Source organism: Phyllobates terribilis, unplaced genomic scaffold, assembly GCF_046119375.1.
Source record: "Phyllobates terribilis strain yellow unplaced genomic scaffold, ASM4611937v1 Scaffold_10__3_contigs__length_209671492, whole genome shotgun sequence".
NCBI lineage: Eukaryota > Metazoa > Chordata > Amphibia > Anura > Dendrobatidae > Phyllobates > Phyllobates terribilis.
This window is the reverse complement of record NW_027362770.1, coordinates 74872220-74899655: the sequence shown is the minus strand read 5'-3', so window position 1 is coordinate 74899655 and position 27436 is coordinate 74872220. Positions and strand designations below refer to the sequence as shown.

Genomic DNA, 27436 nt, shown 5'->3' with positions numbered 1-27436 from the left:
GACAGAAGCTAAAGCACACGTAGAGCCCAAACGACCAAGCATCCACACAACAACACCATCACAGCTCAATGATTAGAGTGCGCCGCCATGTTTGTGGGCGGGCTATTTAAAGATTAAACCCTGCCCACCGTCGCACTATTGGTGACATCACCTGCGACCAATCAGGCAGTGCAGGTCACCGGATCAGCTGATTCCCAAACCACCAATCACGGTCCGCTATGTCACGGGCATGCTCAGTGCAGTGAATCCAGGACTTAGGCAGTAGCAGCCCTGTTTCCCTCCACAACCTACGCTTCATGTTGCTAGGAACAAAGACCCAAGAGACAACTTGTACATCTCGTGCACCAGCTAGGCATTGGGACTGATGACAATGCTAAGCAGCATCAGCACTGGCTGGACCAGAATGAGAGACCACAGAATCCACTGATGGTTCTGAACCCATTTTGAACCCAGCAAACACCTAACACCTACCTTGACTTCTTTTAGGTCCATTGTATTCTGTGCTTTCTTTACTGTAGGAATCACGTTTTCTGCCACAGTGTTGGGTATGGCGAGCGATGTGGCGATTGCATCCACCACCAGCGCCCTTTCCTTGTGTTTCGTGATGACCTCACTGATTACATTATATCCCAGAATAGGATCCTCTGCCACATTCTGATCACTGGTCACGAGAAAAGGTACCAAAAGCTTGATGGTGTTGCTGTTCTTCACGAGTCTGAGTTGGAAAGTCACTTCTACCCAGTCTATGAAAGGGATGTCGGTCTGGTTGACGGCTTTGCCGTGGCGTTCCACTGGTCCCAAGAGTTCTTTTAGTGACCGAAGGCAAGTGTGTGGCAAGTAACGCCTTTTCCATTTTTCATTTAAAAGGCTTTCTTGGGCTCCTGTGTCCCACAGTGCTTTTACTAGGAGTCCATCTAGCTGGCACTGTATAAAGCACCTTTCACCGATTAGGCTGATGAGGCTATCTTTACTGACCGAGGAATCCTCCTCCCAGGAGTACATCGTTTGACCTCCACACTGGGCATTAAGTAACTGATGCCCCTGTCTCCCTTGCAGCTGTTGTAGATGGGAACACACTTGGGGATAGTACTGATGCAGCCGATTTACCTCATGCGCCGTTCTGGGGTTTGGTGAGATTTGGATTTGCTTCTGGGCCTCCTCCGTGTCGCGGTTACCAGTCGACCCACACTGGTAACTTCTTGTATTTTAACCCAAACGACCGTGACCATTGGCATTCCTTGGCATAATGTCCTTCCTCACCACATCTTAGACAGTGGACTCACATCGTACTCTGATTTGATGAATGGCACGCTTCACAAGCCGGATATCTTCTGTTTTGGAACCCACTCCTGGGTTTGAGGGATACCGGTTCTGGCCTGGAGCGAATAAACTTTTTCACCTCAATCAACTCGGCTCGCAGTTCTCCTATTACTTCCTCCCAGTCAGCGCAGGCGGTCCTCTCTTTTGTTGGTGATTTAAGGTTCCTCTCGGAGGTGGCACTGGAGGGTCTCTATGATGATCTTCGGACTGGCCACCGGGAGTCTCCAACTTCAGCTGACTCATTTTGGTGATTTTAGGAGCAGAGCCTTTCTTTAACTTCTGTTCGCTCTCTGACTCCACACTAGCAGCCTCATTCATTTTTTCAATTAGGACTTCGTCCAAAATGCCAGGATCTTCTAGGTACTGTTTCAGCTGCAACTTGATGTCTTTGCTGATTAATCCCATTCCCAATGATCTCAAGAACTTCTTCTGGACTAATCCAGCATCAAACTTCTCTTCCGCTACTACATCTCTGGATGCAAACAACAGTCTATCGTTCAGTTCAATTGTTCTGAACAAGAAACTTTGGGATGATTCATTATTTTTCTGTGAGAGGTTAATGAGTCGGTGTAACAATTCTGAAGTACTCTCTTCTTTATAGTGCCCTTTTAAAATCACCTTCAGCTGCTGCAAGGTCAATTGACTGTTCATTTCTAGCATACTAGGAAGGTTCAGTCCTTGGCTGATCGCTTTCACCACCCCTTCAACAATCTCATCTGGCTGGTAGCCTTTCTGTAAGCCTGCATCGATCTGGTGCAACAAGTTCATATAAGACAGTCTCTCTTTCTGTTCACACTCTCCAGTCTTTCCCAGGATCTTGAATTCTTTCCTTATGGTGATTTGTGCTGTTAGCGAGGACTGTCTTCCTGATTTATCTAACTCGAGCAGGTTAAAGGTCCTGTCTGAGTCTATCACCCGTTCAGAGGTTTTGGTTGATTCCTGCAGAGCTGTTGTTAGGGCTTTGAATTGTTCTTTCAATTCCTGTAGTTCAGTCTGTGGACGGAGATTCCTGCTTTTGGTAATTGGTGCTGCCCCTCCATCCTCTAACTTCAACCTGGTTAGAAACTGTGTTTGTTCTTGGAGGAATGTCCCCATGACGTCTTCAGCTTCTTTCTCCCCCAGCTCATCCATTTTTGCATTAATGGCAGCTAACAGTTGCCTGCGGTTGTGTGCTTTGGAAATCTGTCCTACTCACATCTTTATATGTTCTACTACTGTTCTCAATTCTTCACAGGTTAGCTGAAGAAGCAGCTCACTAATTCTGTCCATTTGTATTTCCACATCCATTGCTGCTAGTGAGTTTTTCTTTAGGGCTGGTCCCCTTTCACTGGTGTAGTTGAGTTGAGGTGCTGTGCTGCTGTGTTTTTCCAGACACTTTTCCTCTTCTCCCTCTACATGCTAATTCTCGCTCAGGATTCCCCGTACGGGCCACCAATGTTATACGCACCCCGCCTACGTTCAGATAGGGGCAAGACTGCTAACATGAATTCGTTGGAATCCTGGGGGAACCGTTACTCAGGGCGACCATAGGCTGCAGCTTCTCTCAGGCACACGATAAATTCAGTTGCTGACCAGACACATCTGACAAGAGTCTTCATAAACGGTAGAACAGTAACATTTAATGAGGCACGGCCAGTGCAACGCAAATGTCTGTTTGAGCAACAGGCTTTAGTAATAACAGTACAATCTCCTTTGCAGCACAGCAGTACACAGTCTATTATCTGGTAGCACAGTACAGCACAGTTTTAATGCATACACAACCACAGGCTTTTCCTTCACAAGGACACAATAGTACACAGCATTTTTTAACCTGCATGGAGATGGAGGGGGGAAGAGTGTGATGAGGGAGATGATCTCTATGACAGGCTTCCTTCCAGTCCTTATCTTCCTGGCCGATAATACTCCACACTGTTAGCTCAAGGAATCTAACTGACCTTTGTTTAGCTTCCCTCCTGACCTGAATTCTGTTCCCTTGCCTTCTGTGAGATACAGATTATAAGCCACCTTTCTTTTCGGCTCCAGCCAGACAGTAAACAACTTCCCCACAATCCCCCTGGGGCTCTGCTAAAACACTCCCCTTCTCCTGTGACCCCTCTAGTTGCTGGATGCTTCTGTTTCACAACACTTCCTGTCTCCTGTGCTTGTGTTACTTCTAATAGTTGCTGAATGCTTTTAAAGCAACAGCACTACTTCTGCATGTCACATGTATGTAGTATACATTGTATGTTTTTTTTGTGTGTAAATGAGTACATATGGATATATTGCCTATGAGTCTTGTGTGTGTGATCAGGCCTGAACTCACAATTGTCCCTGCCTGGAAGATTCCCACTCCTGCCATCGACCACTCCTGCCATCGACCACTCCTGAGAAATAATTCCCTGCGTGTATCCCGCACAGTGTAATGTGTTAGCATCCCTGAGTACCCTGGGGTCCTGTCCAGTGCAGTAACATGTTGGGGTCCTGTGATGTTCGGGGTGCAGGCGTGATGCTGGTATAAGTGATGTCTGTGCACAGTGCGACTAGACCGGTCATGTCTGCAGATGAGCGCTGTGCTCTGTACCCTAATGCCAGCACATAATGACTCTATCTTCCGCAGTTATCGCCCTCTCTGTGTCTCTTCTATATGATCTCATGTCGCGCCCCCGGGGCCGTGGGGTACTCGGCACCGGGACTTCCGAAGCTTGGGGGGTATCACGGTGGCTGGCCCGGTCCATGGCCCAGGGCGGACAACTGAAAAGAGGGGAATGCATATTGGGATAATAGGTTTGTAAATGTTCGTGACGCCACCTGTGGTGTCTGGTGAGGATCACCAGCACTGCAGCAGTCCACTGAGGCCGGTGTTGTGGCAGCTTAGATGGTATCGCTCCCCACAGGTGGAGCAGGGCCTCAGGGCAGCGTAGGAGGGGGATGCAGGACAGAGGGGACCCAGCCGGGTCAGAGCAAGAATAGGAGCACACACGAAAGTCACTTCAGTACCTTTTACTGATGGAAATTCAGGCACATCCTGGAGCACTGTAGGGTGAGGGGTGCACATCCGGATTCTCCCCAGTGAGCGGGTGTAGGGCCTCCTGTTTCTTGCCTCTCTGTAGTAAGTTTCTGACCTGCCTGGAGCTAGGCCTAACTTGGTTTCTGTTCTGCACCTGCTGACTTGGTGATAGGGCCTTCTGTTGGAGATCACTCTCCCTATTCTCTGGGGTCTCCGTGATTCCTGACCCTGGTACATATCAGCTTTTGGTGATCCTGAGACATGTAGTTCGCCAGGGGTTCTGGTTGTTTTCTACTGGTCATGAAGATCCACGTAAACTCGGACCCTGTGTCCGGTATGTGCTTCTGGGGTGAGCTTGTAAAGCTCCTCTGCCCCCTATGTTACTCTCTTCCACTTGCCTTCGGCCCTGCCCGGGCCCTCACTAGGCTACACACACTGCAGCCAGGACGCTGCTCTTCTTCGCCGCTCTCAGAGTGTCGGCACACTCCTAGCTCTCTATCCTGAGCTCTGTGAAATCTAGTCTGGACTCACTCTACAGACTATACTGAACTCTTTCTGCAGGAACTGCTAGGCTCTGGCTCGACTGCACTGACTCCTTCTGTGTCTGAGCAGGAATTGCTGAATCATTGGGCTGCCTGGCTCCACCTTCCCTATTTATATCCCTAACTTGCTCCCTCTGGTGGTCTGAGGTGGAAGGTGGAGGTGTGTGTATGCTGTGGGGGCCTCTTGTGGAGAAATCCTTCTATGCAACCCTCTAGGATCTGTGGTACCAAGCGCAGCTGGGCGCCACACTCACCTAATCCGTAAGGTTCCTCTCGTACCCCATCTCTGTACGTCAGACACCTGTGTACAGATATGTGAGTGGTCATATGTAACCTGCTTCCATCTCTAGGCTTTTCATAAGGGCGGCTTCACACAAATCCTTTTTACAAAAAGTTTGTTAAGCCTCATTCCGACATGTTTTTCACATTGACATGGATGTGTTCTACGAGACATAAAACTATTACCGTGTGTTCACATATCCATATTTTTTTACAATCTGTACGTGGCAAAAAAATCAGAGACAAGTCCGTTTATAAGCAATCTTAGAGCAAAATAAAATGGATTTTTAAAATCACAATGTTTTTTTCTCCCTTGCATTTTTAACATGTCAATCCATTCAGCATTTTAGCAGCGTTTTTTTTTTTTACTCATTCCAAAACATTCTCTCTCTAGAGACGCGCTTTATTCAATAGCCCTGCATTCACATATTTATTTTATGGTCAATATAGCAATAGACTCTAAAAGTCCACGCAATGGTGATAGCACTTATTTCACTATATGTAGGCTCTGTGATGAGTCTGGGTTTAAGGTCCGCACTGATTGACAGTTGTGTCGATTCTATGTGGTTGCTCTTATATTACTACACGATTACATATATGACATGTAGGTCAATGTCATTGTGATTTTTCAGTTAAGAACGATATACAGGTGCATCTCACTAAATTAGAATATCATCAAAAAGTTAATTTATTTCAGTTCTTCAATACAAAAAGTGAAACTCATATATTATATAGAGTCATTACAAACAGAGTGATCTATTTCAAGTGTTTATTTATGTTATAGTTGATGATTATGGCTTACAGCCAATGAAAACACAAAAGTCATTATCTCAGTAAATTACAATAATTAACAAAAACAGCTGCAAAGTCTTCCTAAGCATTTAAAAAGGTCCCTTAGTCTGTTTCAGTAGGCTGCACAATCATGGAGAAGACTGCTGACTTGACAGATGTCCAGAAGGCAGTCATCGACACACTCCACAAGGTCCCAGAGTTCCAATTTTCATTTGGAAATCAAGGTCCCAGAGTCTGGAGGAAGAGTGGAGAGTCACACAATCCAACCTGCTTGAGGTCTAGTGTGAAGTTTCCACACTCAGTAATGGTTTGGGGCGCCATGTCATCTGCTGGTGTAGGTCCACTGTGTTTTATCAAGACCAAAGTCAGCGCTGCCATCTACCAGGAAATTTTAGAGCACTTCATGCTTCCCTCTGCCAACAAGTTTTTGGAGATGGAAATTTCATTCTTCAGCAGGACTTGCCACCTGTCCACACTGCCAAAAGTACTAATACCTGGCTTAAAAACAACAGTATCAATGTGCCTGTGTAATAGTGAGGAAGGATGTAACCTTCCTTTGGCACTGAAGTAGTTAAAGAAAATGTTCCCGTGGTTAGACCTCTCTGAACTGTTGTTAGGCCAAGCTAAGGGATTAGCTTCAGTGGTCCAGTCCATAGAGTAGAGGGAGAACTTGGTGCCATGGTTAAACATTGAGTATGTCTAGAGCTTAGTTTAACATAATTCCTTGTGGGCTGCAGTACTTGGAACCAGCCACAAGATGCCACTGTCGGGTACAGCTGTTAGTAAGGGTCTGCTAGCAGGGTGATAGTGAGGAGTTAAATTGAGTAAAAGGACAGCCCATAGAGTGTGGGCATTCTAGGAAACCTGTGGTGAGTTTCCAGAAATAGCCAGTGAGAGTTTGGACAGTGAACTGTACGGGCTGCCTGATTATATGGTGTCTGCTAGGGTAGACGGGAGCTCCGTACCCCAGACAGTAGGATCACCAGTGTAAAGATCTCTCTATGCAAGAGTCCTGTTAGCCGGCCAGAGAAACTCAATGGAGGTATTGAGGACCCCGGGCACTTTCAGTCTGCAGGCAGCAGAGGAGGAAGATAGGACTCCAGGCTAAGACGTGGGGGAGATATAGGATCCGGATATACTGTCGCTGGTGAGGAAGATTCTCTTGGGCTAGAGATTAGAGTCACAGAGATGCTTCATTTAAAGAGGGAAGCAGGGCTGAAGATGTTGCCAGCACCTGTGAGGGAGATGATAACCTGTCGGGCCTTATCCATTATATCTGCCCAGTTATGGTAAAGAACCTTGTGTCCTCTGAATTTATTGCTGCCCTGGTCGCAGAAGAGAAATGCCTGGAGACAGCTGCGATCAGATGGTCTGAAGTAAGTGGAGAGCATCACATACACGGCCACATATCGGAAGGAGGACACGTATTGTCTGAAGGGTGCCAGAGAGAGCAGGGCCCACAGCTCGCCCACGACTACCTCACTGAGGCACCTTAAACCTGATTGGCCAGCAAACTTGCCTGACCTTAACCCCATAGAGGATCTATGGGGTATTGTCAAGAGGAAGATGAGAGACACCAGACCCAACAATGCAGACGAGCTGAAGGCTGCTATCACAGCAATCTGGGCTTCCATAACACCTCAGCAGTGCCACATGCTGATCGCCTCCATACCACTCCGCATTGATGCAGTAATTGATGCAAAAGGAGCCCCAACCAAATATTGAGTGCATTTACTGAATATACATTTCAGTAGGCCAACATTTCGGATTTTAAAATAATTTTTCAAGCTGTTGTTATAAAGTATTCTAATATGTAGACTCTTGTAAAGTTCAGAGCGTGGTAATCCTTTCCCTGCCCAGACCTGGTACCTGAGCACCATATGGCCACTATATGGGGGTATAACTTGATATATTATTATAACCTCACTAATAGTACAAGTGCATATTGGTCCTTGACCGTGTAATTAAAGAGTTTGTCCAATCTGGGAATTTATTGACACATTGATAGAATCCATCATTTATGTTCCATACATACAGGTCCCACCAGGTTGATTCAGAAATTTATAGAGTTCCTTTAGGAATGAATGGAGAGAACAATACGTGTGCAGTCACCTCACCTTTTCTGAAAACCACCACTGGGACCTGCATTTACTGGACAAACACTATATGGCATATCCTTTAAATTTGCCAAAAAATGTCACAAATGGGACAAATTATTTAAGTATTCCACATTTACTATTCTTGTGGCGATGGTGTAGTTTTTATATTTAAAGGTATTTGATCACCCCCAAAACGCATATTAAACTAATTAGACAATGATATAGGGGACCATATAAAAATCATACTAGTGCAGTACATTTTAGTGGTGCAGAGCCAAGGAAAGTTACTTTTAATTAAAATGTAAATGAGGGTTGGTGCACCTTTGGTTGGTGTGGCCAAGAGCTCAGTCACCATTACTCTCTCTCCAGAGATGATGAGTGGGCAAAGAAAAAAACACACCAAAACCCCATTCATATTTACAGTGGTGCACCGAAATCACCCCATTTGCAATTAAATTAAAATAATTTTCTCAGGCCCCTACCACTAACATGTTAAGTGCTGGTATGATTTTTACAGTAGCTAAGTACCTTATATCACTGTATAGCTTGCTTAAAGAAGCACTCCCATCAAAATTTTTATCCTCTTAATATATTGCAAGTGGTATTATCTTTTTTTAAATGTAGCAATTGGGGTAGAGGGGTGAGTGATATCATATGTGGGCTGGTTTCGTCTGTCTGCCAGGGCTGATTTCTAGTCCCAGTCCGGCCCTGGTTGTATGTTTCTATCATGCAGCTTCTGCCGCTGCCACTGTAAAAGCACAACAATGCCAGCCACACAACTTCTGACTGCCCATTGTGTTTTATTGTTATACTGTATTGCTGCTGGGATGTGCACTATTTTGTGGGTACACAGTCATAAAACAGCTCCCAATATAGTGCTAATTTTTTGAACGGCTTATTGATAAGCCATTGCTTCTTAACATTAAAACCAGTCAGCCTGTCATTGCTCCCTATAAAAAGGGATAATTTTTGGACAGCTTAATAAAAAGCAAAAGTAATTAATCATTTTGACATTAGCAAACCTGTTGCAAATTCCAAAACAAGAATATTTGTTTTCACTCCTAGTTGAAAAGTCATTATTTCTGCACTTTTAAAACATTCAACTTGTTCCAGATCCCTACATAAAGGGATGATTTTTGGATGGCTTGTGAAAAGCAATTGCTTCCCAAAAACAGGGATCATTTTTCCACCCACCATGTGAATAAGCACTGCCTTGTATAAAAACGTTTCTTTATGCATCAATTATGTAAAATGCCAGCAGGGCCGGCATTTGCCTAATAAGGTTGGTTACCACCGATTACCATCCATCTTACCTCAGCCAGATAGGTTGCGGACACTTTGACATTAATAAAACTGTGTTTGCGCTAAAGAGCCCGAAAAAGGTTCAATACACTCCAAGCAGACCTACAAGTGTTATACACATCTTTCCCATGCAATTATACGCGTTGAAGTATTACATTTTTGAGATTTGTGGCAATTTTTTTTTTTTTTTTTAATATTTGGTGAAGCTGGCAAATTCAGATTTCAAACAATCCACTCATCTCTAGACGTTCTTCTTTACCATAATGTGCATTATTTATGCTGATGAGATTATTAGCTCTTTATGTAAGCATGTAATAATGCTCATTTCCAATAATTGGTCTGTCTAAAGAGGCTGCCAGTCACCTGTTGAGCCAGCAAAACAAGCTTGCTTAAAAATTATCACTCTGTGTAAACAAGACATGTGTTGCTGATAACAATGATACTCTATGTGCTATGTAGGTACCTGGCGGGGGGCCAAATGCACTGAGATTTGTTTTTTATTGGCAGCTTTTACCTTCAGATTGCAAAATTTATTGTACACGATACTTGAGATTTTATTAAACAATATGAAAAATTAATCAAACTTTACCCTTGTTTTAGGAATTGCTAGCTGATGAGACAATCAGCAGTGTACCTATACTTCTTCTTGGCAATAAGATTGATAGACCTGAGGCCATAAGTGAGGAGAGACTTTTGCATACATTTGGAATTTATGGTCATACAACAGGAAAGGTAATGAATTGACTTTTACATATAAATTGTGTTAGGTTTGTCATTTTGAATGTATTAAAGCCAGGGCTAAACTTTGACTTCAGCTTGCAAAAACCATACTGTTACAAATTGCACAGGTGTAAATGTTTCTGTCATAAAGCTGAGTCTGTCTAGCCAAAACTTGAATGATTATTCATATATTCATAAATGGATATTATAAGTACAAGCAATTTCCTGCTTATTAAAATTTTCAGCCATTTTTGAAATACTAACATGAGCAGTGCTTTTATGCTCTTTTATATTGAGCTTGTAAGCACTGTTTTGAAACTGGCCAGGATCACTGGAGTGCGCTTTTATATGGTAAACGTAGCCAGCTACTGCGCGGTGCTTACAAGCTAGACAGCAGCAGTGATCAGTGTCCTAGGCAACAAGCTGAAAAAAGATGGACCCCATTCTTCATTTGTGATTTTTCATTTTTTGTTTTTATTGTGGTATTCAATGATGATTTTTTTGGCATGAAGTTCTTCAAATGGTCCATGAATTTGGGGCAAAATCAAAAAATGTTCTTTTTCAAAAATGCTATTTTTCACTTTTACATTTTTTTGCAACCTTTCAACACTAAAAGCTACAAATCCTTTAACAAAAAAGGGCAAAAATGCGCCAAATTGGAAATTCCTTCAGACCCCTTAATCTAGGGTGGACTTGAGAGAGATGCATTACAAAAATGTGACATTTGATAGCTCACATTTCATGAATATTTCTAAAACTACATAAGCAAGTTGTGGAGGAAAAACTGTAAAAAAGACAAAAAAGAAAGACATATTAAGGGTAAGTGCGCACAAAGTTTTTAATCTGACTACAGAGTTTTGTATCACAAAGCCACTTAAGGAAAAACTGATGGTTTTGTTTCCTGAAGCATCTCCAGCGACATTGTTGCAACTGTTTTCAGGGCTTATCTGCAGCCAGCATCCTTTACCTCTATCTTCTATAAAAAAGAGTAAAATTAACCTGCCTGAAGAATGATCATGTTACTTCTTTTAACTGCTCCAAAGTTTCAGAACACTGAAGAAGTGACATAAGCCGGAACATGTGCACAGCAATGTCTTTTTTACATTGTTGTGCATTATGTCCATTATTCAGTAGCAGGTTCCTGGCGGAATCCGACATTGAAAGAAGTGTCTATACTTTAAAGAGTTACACAAAGAAGAAGCACAAGAAGCACGTTACACTAGAAAACTGGAAAAAAAAACTATATTGAATTGGGGCCTATGTGTTTCTTAGTAGTGTTGAGCGAGCACTAAAATGCTCGTGTGCTCGAAGCTCAGGCCGAGCTCACCGTGATACTCCGGTGCTCGACCCGAGCAACGAGCCCAATGTTAGTCTATGGGAGACCCGAGCATTTTTGCGGCGGCACCCCCGGCAGTCTGTAGAAAGCCTAAAAAGTGCCCAAAACGATAGTGACAGTGCTCAAAAGACTTGGGGACAGCATGGGTATCGCCCCAGGAAGCATTTCTGACCCCCAGGTCACTGCTGTCAACAGTGTGGTCAGAGGTATTAAGCCACTTTTAAGGGCTCACAAAAAAGCATTCAAAAACTAAACTGAAACGGTTTTCCTGTGAAATATGTTAAGGAAGTTCCTTTCCAGGGTAAAGACTTGTGTATAAAGTAAAATAAATAACCAAAAACAAAAATACTCCTCCACACCTTGGGCTATGTTCACAAGTAGCATTTTTTATGCGTTTTTGCACTTTTGTATTGCTTTCAACCGTGACAAATGCATTCACTGGGAAATGTCATTTTAACATTTTACAATCTTATCTGGCCATGTGCTGTGTGACACATGCATACAGTGCTGAAAAGACATGGGAACAGCATGGGGAAGACCCCTGGAAGCATCTCTGACACCCAGGTCACTGCCTAAAAGTGTGCCCATCAGAAGTGATCCTTTCCACATCAGAAGATGCAGACTTGCAACTATCCCCGTGCAAGTCCTTGTCCCAGGGCAGTGTTCAATTGTACCTCCGCCATTCCTTGCAATGCAAGCGCAAGTATGCAGCCAACCACCCACCCACCCCCAGGCTGCAATACCATACTGCTAGCTTGCTTGCACTTGAAATGGGGCCTTTTAGTTTGGAGGAGGCTGAAGCTGGCCACTACCTCATGGCTGCTTCAGCAGCGAGGTATCCATACTCGGTCCCCAGCCGCCCCGCGGCCGGGTGTCCACACATGGTCCCCAGCCGCCTTGGGGTGGCCGGGTGTCCATAAACGGTCAACAGCCGCCCCTATTTCTCCTTGGAAGTTCCCCCACACTTTTCTTAGCCTGGCCTGCTTTAGGGAAGCATTGGACGAGCCCACAAGAGAACCAGACTTCTCCGGTGGGCCATGGCTTCTCCAGTAGGGGAGTTGAGAGTGCCAAGGTGAGGAGCATGATGATGATGATAGAAGTTAGCGTCTGCTTTGTTTTCTTGGAATGCAAACGTAAGTGTGCAACCTGCCACCCATCCACCCCCAGGCTGCAATACCATACTGCTAGCTTGCACTTGAAATGGGGCCTTTTAGTTTGGAGGAGGCCAAAGCTGGCCACTACCTCATGGCTGCTTTGGCAGCGAGGTATCCATACTCAGTCCCCAGCCGCTCGGCGGCCGGGTGTCCACGCTCTGTTCCCAGCCACCAGGGGGCGGCCGGGTGTCCATACTCGGTCCCCAGCCGCCCCGCGGCGGGTGTCTACACACGGTCCCCAGCCGCCTGGGGGCGGAAGTGTGTCCATAAACTGTCCCCTGCAGCCCCTATCTCTACTTGGAAGTTCCCCCTCACTTTTCTTAGCCTGGCCTGCTTTAGGGCAGCATTGGACGAGCCCACAAGAGAACCAGACTCCTCCGGTGGGCCCTGGCTTCTCCATAAGGGGAGTTGAGAGTGCCAAGGTGAGAAGCATGATGATGATGATAGAAGTTAGCGTCTGCTTTGTTTTCTTGGAATGCAAGCGTAAGTGTGCAACCTGCCACCCACCCACCCCCAGGCTGCAATACCATACTGCTAGCTTGCACTTGAAATGGGGCCTTTTAGTTTGGAGGAGGCCGAAGCTGGCCACTACCTCATGGCTGCTTTGGCAGCGAGGTGTCCATACTCGGTCCTCAGCCGCCCCGCGGCCGGGTGTCCACATACGGTCCCCAGCCGCCCCTATTTCTCCTTGGAAGTTCCCCCACACTTTTCTTAGCCTGGCCTGCTTTAGGGCAGCATTGGACGAGCCCACCAGGGAACCAGACTCCTCCGGCGGGCCCTGGCTTCTCCATCAGGGGAGTTGAGAGTGCCAAGGTGAGGAGCATGATGATGATGATAGAAGTTAGAGTCTGCTTTGTTTTCTTGGAATGCAAGCGCATGTATGTAGTAGCGGCTAGGCCTGAGGTGGTCAGCGTTTTGGCGCATATCCTACCTCCTTTGAGGATTGCTGGATGTTTTCCTGCTACTATCCCAGTTCTATGACTCCCGTTAAAACAAAGCTTCAGGTGATGAATGATGGATGAGGTGGTGGCAAAGGAGAAAGAGCAGGAGGAACAGGGACCATTCACATCAATATCAGGCCAGTCAATCACACATGTCTTGTAGGATATGTTTCTGTACCAAAAGGAGTGGTTCGGCTGCACAGTTATAGGGCATGCAGTGAGTGCAATGCCTACAAAAAATTTCGAGGCACTCCAATGCCCCTTGGAAGTGACATGGAGGTCAGAGGGCCTTAACTAAACCATTTTTTCCATTTCATAGAATCATAGAATCATAGAATGGTAGAGTTGGAAGGGACCTCCTGGGTCATCTGGTCCAACCCCCTGCTCAAAGCAGGATTCACTAGATCATCTCAGACAGATGTCTGTCCAGCCTCTGTTTGAAGACGTCCATTGAAGGGGAACTCACCACCTCTCGTGGCAGCCTGTTCCACTCATTAATCACCCTAACTGTCAAAAAGTTTTTTCTAATATCTAATCTGTGTCTCCTCCCATTTAGTTTCATCCCATTGCTTCTAGTCTTTCCTTGTGCAAATGAGAATAAAGATGATCCTTCTACAATGTGACAGCCCTTGACATATTTGTAGACAGCTATTAAGTCTCCTCTCAGTCTTCTTTTTTGCAAGCTAAACATTCCCAAATCCTGCAACCATTTCTCATAGGACATGGTTTGCAGACCAGTCACCATTCTGGTCGCTCTTCTCTGAACTTGCTCCAGTTTGTCTATGTCTTTTTTAAAATGTGGTGCCCAAAACTGTACACAGTATTCCAGATGAGGTCTGACCAAAGAGGAGTAAAGACCGATAATGACTTCACGTGATCTAGACTGTATGCTTCTGTTAATACATCCCAGAATTGTATTTGCCTTTTTTGCTGCTGCATCACACTGTTGACTCATGTTCAGTCTATGATCTATTAGTATACCTAAGTCTTTTTCACATGTACTGTTGCTTAGCTCTATTCCTCCCATTCTGTATATGCTTTTTTCATTTTTATTGCCCAGATGTAGTACTTTGCATTTTTCCCTTTTAAAAACCATTCTGTTGGTTGCTGCCCACTGCTCCAGTTTATTTAGGTCTTTTTGAATCCTCTCTCTCTCTCTTCTCTAGTATTAGCTATCCCTCCTAGCTTTGTGTCATCAGCAAATTTAATCAGTTTACCCTCAATTCCTTCATCTAAATCATTGATAAAGATGTTGAACAATACAGGTCCCAGGACGGAGCCCTGTGGTACCCCACTTGAGACATTCATCCAGCTGGATGTGAAGCCATTTACAACCACCCTTTGAGTCCGATCACTAAGCCAGTTATGAATCCACCTAACAGTTGCCTGGTCCATTGCATACTTGGTCATTTTTTCAATAAGGATGGTGTGAGATACTTTGTCAAATGCTTTGCTGAAGTCAAGATATACTATATCTACAGCATTTCCCTGATCCACCCAGTCAGTGATTCTGTCATAGAAGGAAATTAAGTTAGTCTGACATGACTTGTTAGTTACAAACCCATGCTGACTCTGGTTAATCACTTCATTCTTATCCATGTACTTACATACATGTTGTTTAATAATTTGTTCAAAGATCTTTCCTGGTATAGAAGTCAGACTCACCGGCCTATAGTTCCCTGGGTCCACCTTCTTCCCCTTTTTGAAGATAGGAACAACATTTGCTCTTCTCCAGTCTTCTGGGACTTCTCCTGTTCTCCAAGAATTTTCAAAGATTATGGAGAGTGGTTCTAAAATTTCTTCTACGATCTCCTTCAGTACTCTGGGGTGTAATTCATCTGGACCTGGAGACTTGAACTCATTTATGTTAGCTAAATATTCCCTCACAATCTTTCTGTTTACAGATAACTTGGATTCCTCTATTCCTTTAAAAGGACAGTGAAGATCAGTTGATGTTACATTTTCTTTCTGAGAGAAAACAGATGCAAAATAGGAATTAAAAAGTTCGGCCTTCTCAACATCCTCTCTTACCATTTCTCCATTTTCATCCTGTAAAAATCCTATAGCATCTTTGACTTTTCTTTTACTTTTGACATACCCCCAAAATCCTTTTTTATTGCTTTTGACATCTCTTGCAAGCCTTAATTCATTGTCAGCTTTAGCTAACCTGATACGTGCCCTACAGGATCTGCAGACTGCATTATAATCTTCTTTAGATATGCCTCCCTCTTTCCATTTAATAAACATTTCTTTCTTTCTTTTTAGCATGTGTTTAAGTTCTGTGTTCATCCATCCTGGTTTCCTTAAATGCTTCCCATTCTTCCTACTTTTCGGGATTGTTAACGATTGTGCTTTGAGAATCTCATTTTTAAAAATTTCCCATCCTTCCTGGACATTTTTGTCCTTAAGGACATCCAGCCATTGGATCCCTCCTATTCTCTTTCTGAGTCTCTTAAAATCTGCCTTTCTAAAATCTAACCTTGAAGTTTGAGTCTTCACATGTCTTCCTCCTCTAGTTATCCAAAATTCTATAATAGCATGATCGCTGCCTCCTAGGGTCCCAGCCACCTTTACCTCCTCAACCATTTCCTCCCTGTTTATAAGGATTAGATCCAAAGTAGCAGATCCCCTTGTTTTCTCCCCTACCTTTTGGAAGATAAAGTTGTCAGCAAGAGAGGATAAGAATTTGCTTGACCTGTTAGTTTTACTTGAGAGAGATTCCCAACAAATGTCTGGATAGTTGAAATCTCCCATGACCACTACGTCATATTTTTTGGAGAACTTGGTCATTTGATACATAAAGAGTTCATCCATATCTTCAGCTTGCCCAGGTGGCCTGTAGTAAATGCCTACAATGGTGTCCTTTCCGTTGTTCTCTCCTTGTATTCTTACCCAAACAGTTTCCACAGAACTCTGAAGCTTCAATCTCTGTGCAGATATACGCTTTTCTAACATACAATGCAACACCTCCTCCTCGTTTATCAAGTCTGTTTCTTGCAAATAAGTTGTATCCTTTTAGCCTTTTATTCCAATCATGTGTATCGTCCCACCAAGTTTCAGTGATTCCAATGACATCATATTCCTTTTCCTGCATTAGTAGTTCCAATTCTCCTTGTTTGTTGCCCATGCTTTGTGCATTTGTATAAAAACATTTTAGTTTGTGATTGGTTTCTCTTCCTCCCATATTTTTATTATTTAAATTGTTTTGTCTTTGTTCTTCCTTTCCACTTCCAGTAGCAGAGATCTCAATAGTATTTGTCAGATGTATGGCTTTTTCTGGCCTTTTGCTTCCCTTCCCACATTGTTCTAGTTTAAAGCTTTTCTGATGAGTGTAGCAAGGCGACTTCCAAATACATGTTTTCCAGTCTTCGTAAGGTGCACCCCATCTCTAGCAAGTAGTCCATCGTATAGGTAATTCATTCCGTGATCCAGAAATCCAAATCCTTGTTGACGGCACCATCGACGTAGCCAGTTGTTCACCTGTAGAATCTTATTCCACCTCATTGTTCCATGGCCATCCACTGGGAGGATGGATGAGAAGACCACCTGCGCTCCCAATTCTTTCACTTTCTTGCCTAAGTCTTCAAAGTCACTGCAGATGGTTTCCAGGTCCTTTCTTGCGGTGTCATTTGTCCCCACATGTATTAGCAGGAATGGGTAGTGATCTGTAGGTCTGAAGAGTCTTGATATCCTGTCAGACACATCTTTAATTTTTGCTCCTGGAAGACAGCACATTTCTCTTGAGGTTATGTCTGGTCTGCAGATAGCGGCCTCTGTTCCTCTTAACAGGGAATCCCCCATGACCACCACTCTCCGTTTTTTCTTCACAACATTCTTCTTTCTCCATCCAGGAGGATTCTGATGGCTTACAAGGTTATTCATTGCTGGCAAAGTCTTATTTTGCTGTATTTCTTCATGGTTCTCCTGCGTGAGAGCCTGGTACTGGTTCCTGAGCAGTATGGGTGCTGACTGCCTCTCGATCCTCCTGCTTCTGTGGGTCACATGCTTCCATTCCTCTGTTTCGTCAGGTGCAGTTCGAATTTCTTCTCTTTCTGAATCATGAAGAGATAATTATAGCATTTATAGCAACTGGGTCTCCTGTGCACTGTTGGCCTAAGCAGTGAATGGAAGTCATTCCAAAAATTATGAGGAATTGCAATGCCCTTTAAAACAGACGTGAATTACAGCATACTAAAAACCTTCTACCCATTATTGGGGAGTGGGTCTCCCTTATTGTACGCCTATGCATTAAAAAGCAAAATCTGACTAAAATTAGGAGGAAATGCAATGCCCATTGGAAGAATGGTGGAGGTCGCAGTGGAATAAAAAGACAATATCAATGCCCCTTGGAAAAGTGGTGGAGGTTGCAGTAGCTTAACAAGACGGTTTTAATGCCCCTTGGAAGAATGGTGGAGGTCGCAGTGGAATAAAAAGACAATATCAATGCCCCTTGAAAAAGTGGTGGAGGTCGCAGTAGCTTAACAAGATGGTTTTAATGCCCCTTGGAAGAATGGTGGAGGTCGCAGTGGAATAAAAAGACAATATCAATGCCCCTTGAAAAAGTGGTGGTGGTCGCAGTAGCTTAACAAGACGGTTTTAATGCCTCTGAGATAAGTGGTGGAGGTCGCAGTAGCTTAATAAGATGGTTTTAATGCCCCTTGGAATAATGGTGGACGTCGCAGTTGAATAAAAAGACAATATCAATGCCGCTTGAAGAAGTGATGGAGGTCACAGTAGCTTAACAAGACGGTTTTAATGCCCCTTGGAAGAATGGTGGAGGTCGCAGTAGCTTAACAAGACGGTTTTAATGCCCCTTGGAAGAGACGTGGAGGTTGCAGTAGCTTAGCAAGATGGCTTTAATGCCCCTTGGAAGAATGGTGGAGGTCGCAGTAGCTTAACAAGACGGTTTTAATGCCCCTTGGAAGAGACGTGGAGGTCGCAGTAGCTTAACCAGATGGTTTTAATGCCCCTTGGAAGAGACGTGGAGGTCGCAGTAGCTTAACAAGATGGTTTTAATGCCCCTTGGAAGAGACGTGGAGGTCGCAGTGAAATAAAAATACATTATCAATGCCCCTGGGAAAAGTGGTGGAGGTCGCATTAGCTTAACAAGACGGTTTTAATGCCCCTTAGAAGAGACGTGGAGGTCGCAGTGGAATAAAAAGACAATATCAATGCTCCTGGGAAAAGTGGTGGCGGTTGCAGTACCTTAACAAGATGGTTTTAATGCCCCTTGGAAGAATGGTAGAGGTCGCAGTAGTTTAACAATGCCCCTGGGAAAAGTGGTGGAGGTCACAGTAGCTTAACAAGATGGTTTTAATGCCCCTTGGAAGAATGGTGGAGATCGCAGTGGAATAAAAAGACAATATCAATTCCCCTTGAAAAAGTGGTGGAGGTCACAGTAGCTTAACAACACGGCTTTTCATTCCCCTTGGAAGAGACGTGGAGGTCGCAGTAGCTTAACAAGATGGTTCTAATGCCCCTTGAAAGAGACATGGAGGTCGCAGTAGCTTAACAAGACGGTTTTAATGCCCCTTGGAAGAGACGTGGAGCTCGCAGTAGCTTAACAAGATGGTTTTAATGCCCCTTGGAAGAATGTTGGGGGTCGCAGTAGCTTAACAAGACGGTTTTAATGCCCATTGGAAAAATGGTGGGGGTCGCAGTGGAATAAAAAGATAATATCAATGCCCCTTGAAAAAGTGGTGGAGGTCGCAATAGCTTAACAAGACGGTTTTAATGCCCCTTGGAAAAGTGGTGGAGGTCGCAGTAGCTTAACAAGACGGTTTTAATGCCCCTTGGAAGAATGGTGGAGTTCGCAGTAGCTTAACAAGACGGTTTTAATGCCCCTTGGAAGAGACGTGGAGGTCGCAGTAGCTTAACAAGATGGTTTTAATGCCCATTGGAAGAGACGTGGAGGTCGCAGTAGCTTAACAAGACGGTTTTAATGCCCCTTGGAAGAGACGTGGAGGTCGCAGTGGAATAAAAAGACAATATCAATGCCCCTGGGGAAAGTGGTGGGGGTCGCAGTAGCTTAACAAGATGGTTTTAATGCCCCTTGGAAGAATGGTGGAGGTCGCAGTAGCTTAACAAGACGGTTTTAATGCCCCTGGGAAAAGTGGTGGAGGTCGCAGTAGCTTAACAAGACGGTTTTAATGCCCCTTGGAAGAATGGTGGAGGTCGCAGTGGATAAAAAGACAATATCAATGCCCCTTGAAAAAGTGGTGAAGGTTGCAGTAGCTTAACAAGACGGTTTTAATGCCCCTTGGAAGAGACGTGGAGGTCGCAGTGGAATAAAAAGACGGTTTTAATGCCCCTTGGAAGAGATGTGGAGGTCGCAGTGGAATAAAAAGACAATATCAATGCCCCTTGGAAAAGTGGTGAAGGTCACAGTAGCTTAACAAGACGGTTTTAATGCCCCTTGGAAGAGTGGTGGAGGTCGCAGTGGAATAAAAAGACTGTTTTAATGCCCATTGGAAGAGACATGGAGGTCGCAGTGGAATAAAAAGACAATATCAATGCCCCTGGGAAAAGTGGTGGAGGTCGCAGTAGCTTAACAAGACAGTTTTCATGTCCCTTACAAGAGCCAGCATATTAAAAACATTATTCCCATTATTGGGGAGTGGGTCTGCCATAGTCTTTGCCTATGCCCTCCAAGCAAAATATGCCAAAAATTAGGACGGAGGAACTTGCAATGCTGGCAACACGGACCACGGTCACCCTGGTGGTATAGTGGTGGTGGAGGCTGAGGATAAGGAGAAGAGCAAAATACAGTCGAAATGAGGAAGCCTATACCCATGTGTGGGTGTGAAGCGGTGCATGGGAATACACCTCCCGAAATAACACAGTGGATTTGACTTTATGTTACTCTGCTGTCATTTGGTGGTGATGAGAAGTCTGGCCCAATCCAGCCCTTGTTCATTTTGATAAGGGTCAGCTTGTCAGCATTGTCAGTTGATATGCGAGTGCGCTTATCAGTTATAATTCCCCCAGCGGCACTAAAAACACGCTCCGATAACACGCTAGCGGCAGGGCAGGCCAGGACCTCCAAGGCGTACAGAGCGAGTTCATTCCAAGTGTCCAGCTTGGATACCCAATAATTAAGCGGAGGACTCTGGTATGGTCGGCAAGGTTCCCTCACCATCTTTTGAAACTTTCCACTCCTTGTGAGAGTACCCCGCGCCTCAGGGCCTATAAGCTGGGCGGGTCTCAGAAAACTGTCCCAGAATGTTGACAGAGTAGCGTCTCTCTCGCCTGTACGCCTTGATTGGTCAACGAACTGTGACCTCTGCCGCTAGCGTGTTCAGATGGGAATTTTTTTAACAGTTCTGCAGCAAGAGCCTTCTGGTACTGCCCCATTTTTGTAGACCTCTCCACCTCAGGAATAAGAGAGTGAAAGTTCTCCTTGTAGCGGGGGTCTAAAAGTGTCACCAACCAGTAATGACTGTCACCCAACATTTTGACAACGCGAGGGTCAAGGTTAAGGCAGCGTAACATAAAGTCAGCCATGCGTGCCAGACTGGTAACGGGCAAGACTTCCGTGTCCTCACCAAGATGACGACTGACCATGCTCTCCTCCTCCTCCTCCTCCTCCCCCCTGTCCTCAGGCCACCCATGCTGAACTGACTGTATGACAGTTGTACAGGTACTACCGTCTACAGCGCATGATACCAGCTCCTGTTCTTGCTCCTCCTCCTCCTCTCCCTCATTGTCCCCCAATGCATGTTGGGATGAGATGAGGCTGGGCTGTGTGTAATTGCCCATTATGGGTTCTTGATCCATCTCATCACACTCTGGCTGCAATGCCTCATCTTTAATACTCTGCAGAGAGAGTTGCAAAAGACAGGCAAGTGGGATGCTGACGCTAATGATGGCGTCATCGCCACTCAACATCTTGGTGGACTCCTAAAAGTTTGTCAGTATGGTACATATGTCAGACATCCAGGTCCACTCCTGAGGTCTTATGTGTGGAGTCTGACCTGAATATCGACGGCCTTGTTTCAGCTGGTACTCCATAACTGCTCTCTTCTGCTCACAAATCCTTTGCAACATGTGGAGGGTAGAGTTCCAATGTGTTGGGACATCACACACCAGTCGGTGTGCCGGAAGCTGGAAACGCTGCTGCAACACAGCAAGGGCGGCGGAAGCTGTAGCTGACTTGCAAAAATGAGCTGACAGGCGGCGTACTTTGACGAGCAGATCTGGCAACCCGGGGTACTATTTAAGAAACCGCTGAACCAAGAGGTTAAGCACATGAGCCAAGCATGGTATGTGTGTGATCTCTCCTCAGAGCCGCCACCAGGTTACGGCCATTGTCACACACAACCATGCCTGGATGTAGGTTCAGCAATCTCAGCCACAGATCTGCCTGCTCTTTCACAGCTGTCCATAACTCACAAGCAGTGTGAGATTTATCACCTAAGCTTATGAGTTTCAGCACAGCCTGCTGCCGCTTGGCTGAGGCAGTACATGAGGAGGAGGAGGATGGGGGGCAACTCTGACTGACATAGGGCCCGCAATCCTCGGTGTGGGGAGGATGTGTTCCGTCCCAAGGTCAGACTGGGTCCCAGCTTCCACTATGTTTACCCAGTGTGCCGTCAGGGAAATGTACCGTCCCTGGCCACAAGCACTTGTCCACGTGTTCGTTGTCAGCTGGACTCTCCCAGTAACTGCGTTGTTGAGGGCACTGCAGATGTTTTGGGACACGTGCTTGTGTAGTGCAGGGATGGCACACCGGGCAAAATAGTGTCGGCTGGGGACCGAGTACTGAAGGACGGCCACCGCCATAAGGTTGCCGAAGGATTCCGTCTCCACCAGCCTAAAAGGCAGCATTTCCAATGCAAGCAGTTGTGAAATGTGCAAATTTAGGACTGTGGCCTGTGGGGAGTTGGCTGCGAATTTGCGCTTTCGTTCAAAGCTCTGGGATATGGACAATTGAACGCTGCAGTGGGACGTGGACGTGGACGTGGACATTGATGCTGTTTCTTGAGAAACTGCCATAATAAGTGAAGACTGAGAAGAGGGGGCATCTTTGCATGCAGTATGTGAGCAGCACACAGGGGGAGGGAAGCAGAGTACCCCAACAGGCAGGAAGAAGCAGTGTGGTGGCCGCACACAGAAGGCGGGCAACAGTTTCCCGTAACACGAACACGAGGGACGTTGCCAGTTCAACCGGTAGGTCTTCCAGAGTCTGGAATTTTTTTTAAAGACTCTGCTGATAACCCTAAAAAGGCCATTTGTACCACCTACCATGCCAGCATCAGCAGGGGTGACAAAACTACCAGCCTGACCACCACCAGCATGATCAGGCACATGGCAGCAAAGCACCCAACTTTGTGGGGCGAACCCCAGGGTCCACGACCAGTGTCAGCGGGTGTCACCACTGCTTCTTCCGCTGTTGTGTGTGCAATAGAACCCCCTGTTGTGTGTGCAAGGCAATCCCCTGTCCATACTGCATGCAAAGATGCTCCCTCCTCTCAGTCTTCACTTGTTGTGGCAGTTTCTCAAGAAACAGCATCAACGTCCACGTCCCACCGCATCGTTCAATTGTCCATATCCCAGACCTTTGAACGAAAGCGGAAATTCGCAGCTAACACCCCACAGGCCACAGTCCTAAATTCGCACATTTCACGACTGCTTGCGTTGGAAATGCTGCCTTTTAGGCTGGTGAAGACGGAATCCTTCCGCAACCTTATGGCGGTGGCCTTCCCTCGGTACTCGGTCCCCAGCCGACACTATTTTGCCCGGTGTGCCATCCCCGCACTACACAAGCACGTGTCCCAAAACATCTGCCGTGCCCTCAACAACGCAGTTACTGGGAGAGTCCACCTGACAACGGACATGCGGGCAAGTGATTGTGGCCAGGGACGGTACATCTCCCTGACGGCACACTGGGTAAACATAGTGGAAGCCGGGACCCAGTCGGACCTTGGGATGGAACACATCCTCCCCACACCAAGGATTGCGGGCCCTATGTCAGTCAGAGTTGCCCCCACAGTGTACAGCTCCCGCGCATCATCCTCCTCCTCATGTTCAGCCACCATCTCAGATATCACCACATCAGTTACAAGCTGGAAGCACTGCAGTACTGCCTCCGCCAAGCGGCAACAGGCTGTGCTGAAACTCATAAGCTTAGGTGATAAACCTCACACTGCTTGTGAGTTGTGGACTGCTGTGAAAGAGCAGGCAGATCTGTGGCTGAGACCGCTGAACCTACATACAGGCATGGTTGTGTGTGACAATGGCCATAACCTGGTGGCGGCTCTGAGGCGAGGCGAGATCACACACATACCATGCCTGGCTCATGTGCTTAACCTCGTGGTTCAGCAGTTTCTTAAATCGTACCCCGAGTTGCCAGATCTGCTCGTCAAAGTACGCCGCCTGTCAGCTCATTTTCGCAAGTCGGCTACAGCTTCCGCCGCCCTTGCTGTGCTGCAGCAGCGTTTGCAGCTTCTGGCACACCGACTGGTGTGTGATGTCCCCACACGTTGGAACTCTACCCTCCACATGTTGCAAAGGATTTGTGAGCAGAAGAGAGCAGTTGTGGAGTACCAGCTGCAACAAGGCCGTCGATATTCAGGTCAGACTCCACACATAAGACCTCAGGAGTGGACCTGGATGTCTGACATATGTACCATCTTGACAAACTTTGAGGAGTCCACCAAGATGGTGAGTGGCGATGACTCCATCATTAGCGTCAGCATTCCACTTGTCTGTCTTTTGCAAATCTCTGCAGAGAATTAAAGAGGAGGCATTGCAGCCATAGTATGATGAGATGGATGAAGAAGCCATAGCGGTCGATTACACACAGCCCAGCCTCATCTCATCCCAACGTGCATTGGGGGACAATGAGGGAGAGGAGGAGGAAGAACAGGATCTTGTCTCATGCGCTGTAGGCGGTAGTACCTGTTCAACTGTCATACCGTCGGTTCAGCATGGGTGGCCTGAGGACAGGTGGGAGGAGGAGGAGGAGAGCATGGTCAGTCGTCATCGTGGTGAGGACACGGAAGTCTTGCCCTTTACCAGTCTGGCACGCATGGCTGACTTTATGTTACGCTGCCTTAACCGTAACCATCGCGTTGTCAAAATGTTGGGTGACAGTCATTACTGGTTGGTGACACTTTTAGACCCCCGCTACAAGGAGAACTTTCACTCTCTTATTCCTCACCTGTCAACTGACAATGCTGACAAGCTGACCCTTATCAAAATGAACAAGGGCTGGATTGGGCCAGACTTCTCATCACCAGCAAATGACAGCAGAGTAACATAAAGTCAAATCCACTGTGTTATTTCGGGAGGTGTATTCCCATGCACCGCTTCACACCCACACATGGGTATACGCTTCCTCATTTCGGCTGTTTTATGTTCTCCTTATCCTCAGCCTCCACCACCACTATACCACCAGGGTGACCGTGGTCCGTGTTGCCATTATTGAAAGTTCCTCCGTCCTTATTTTTGTCAGCTTTTGCTTCAAAGGCATAAGCAAGGACTGTGGGAGACCCACTCCCCAATAATATTTTTAAGATGCTGTACTGTATGGCTCTTGGAAGGGGCATTAAAAGCATCTTGTTAAGCTACTGCGACCTCCACCACTTTTCCAAGGGGCATTAAAAGCGTCTTGTTAAACCACTCTGAACTCCACAGCTCTTACAAGGGGCATTGAAATGTTGTTTTTAATTAACTGTAACCTCCACGACTCTTCGAACGGACACTGCATTACCTCCTAATTTTTGGCAGCTTTTGCTTGGAAGGCATAAGCAAAACTATGGGAGACACACTCCCCAATACTGGGAATAATGTTTGTAATATGCTGTACTGCATGGCTCTTGTAAGGGGCTTTGCAAGTTCCTCCGTCCTAATTTTTGGCAGCTTTTGCTTGGAAAGCATAAGCAAATACTATGGGAGACCCACTCCCCAATAATGGGAATAATGTTTGTAATATACTGTACTGCATGGCTCTTGTAAGGGGCATTGCAAGTTCCTCAGTCCTAATTTTTGGCAGCTTTTGCTTGGAAGGCATAAGCAAATACTATGGGAGACCCACTCCCCAATAATTGGAACAATCTTTGTAATATGCTGTACTGCATGGCTCTTGTAAGGGGCATTGCAAGTTCCTCCGTCCTAATTTTTGGCAGCTTTTGCTTGGAAGGCATAAGCAAATACTATGGGAGACCCACTCCCCAATAATGGGAATAATGTTTGTAATATGCTGTACTGCATGGCTCTTGTAAGGGGCATTGCAAGTAGAGATGAGCGGTGTTAGACTCGAACTGTTTGCCAATCTCAAATTCGAGCTGTTTTGGGCGGTGTTCGAGCCGTTCGACGAACCCGAACGATTTGAAAAAAATCCGGCTGTTCGAGGTTATGTTCGATAACTGTTCGTGCACCAAAATCATAACAGGATTTTTTCTCAGTAATGATGAAAATTAATGTTAATACGCAGTTTGCGTGTACAGCGGGGCGGGGAGAGGGAAACGGGATGGATCTCTGCAAAAATAATGAAGATCTCCATTTTTTTTTCTCTTTCCCCCATTTACAGTGGGGAGGTGCAATCTGTCAGCCTATCAGCAGTGCACACATGGAGCGAACTGCTTTTTTTCACACAAGCAAGGGCATGTGTCATTGGCAGTGTATGTCACATGTCCTTGCCTTGTAAGACCCAGCCATTTTCCACGAAGCCACCATTTTCTCACTGCTGCAGCTGCGTGTTAGACGGCACCGCTGTTGCTGTGTGCGCTATACTTTGAGTGTTAATTTCCAGCCAATTTTCGCACAAATCTACAGATAGCTTGGGAGTAGGGAATAGTTGTGATTGCAGTCCTTTTGAGGACTAGGTTAGATCATTTCCTAAGACTTTTATCAGGCAGGTCTGTGCTCTTAAATAAATAGGTTGGGAGTAGGGACTAATTGTAATTGCAGTCCTTTTGAGGGCTAGGTTACATCAGTTCCTATCACTTTTTTGCCAGGCAGGTCTGTGCCAGTGCTGTGCAAGTTTTTTTCACAGCATTTGGCTAAATCTAGCTAAGCAAATCCTTTTTGGCCTCTTGCAGTGTGTGTTAGTCAGTGGAGTAGCCTATCTGTGTTGCAAGCTACACCACCTGTGTATAGAATACAATTTTTTTTACTGCACCTAGCCAAGTAAAGCCTTTTGGGCATAGCATCATTCTATTAGTCCATCTATACTAACCTCCACCAGGTTGCTAATTCCAAATAATTTTTATCTGCATCTAGCTCTGAAAAAATATTTGGGCTTGTAGCAGTGTGTGGGACTTGTTCTATTAGTCCATCTATACTAACCTCCACCAGGTTGCAAATTCAAAATAATTTTTATCTGCATCTAGCTCTGAAAAAATATTTGGGCTTGTAGCAGTGTGTGGGACTTGTTCTATTAGTCCATCTATACTAACCTCCACCAGGTTGCAAATTCAAAATAATTTTTATCTGCATCTAGCTCTGAAAAAATATTTGGGCTTGAAGCAGTGTGTGGGACTTGTTCTATAAGTCCATCTATACTAACCTCTACCAGGTTGCAAATTCAAAATAATTTTTATCTGCATCTAGCTCTGAAAAAATATTTGGGCTTGTAGCAGTGTGTGGGACTTGTTCTATTAGTCCATCTATACTAACCTCCACCAGGTTGCAAATTCAAAATAATTTTTATCTGCATCTAGCTCTGAAAAAATATTTGGGCTTGTAGCAGTGTGTGGGACTTGTTCTATTAGTCCATCTATACTAACCTCCACCAGGTTGCAAATTCAAAATAATTTTTATCTGCATCTAGCTATGAAAAAATATTTGGGCTTGTAGCAGTGTGTGGGACTTGTTCTATTAGTCCATCTATACTAACCTCCACCACCTTTGTATGTAATAAAATTGTTTTACTACATCTAACCCAGCCAATACTTTTGGGCTAATACCACAGTTTGGCCACTGAGCTCTGTTCGGATCCCATCCATTGTTTTTTGTGCAAAC

General features: G+C 45.4%; 1 protein-coding gene across 1 annotated transcript in view; it reads left to right on the top strand.

The window, feature by feature from the left end:
* SAR1B (secretion associated Ras related GTPase 1B) overlaps window positions 1-27436 on the top strand; it is a 463221-nt gene that overhangs the window by 418650 nt on the left and 17135 nt on the right. The window contains exon 6 of the mRNA XM_073649602.1: window positions 9921-10052. Coding sequence (XP_073505703.1) covers window positions 9921-10052 — 132 coding nt within the window. The remainder of the gene's footprint in view (window positions 1-9920; window positions 10053-27436) is intronic.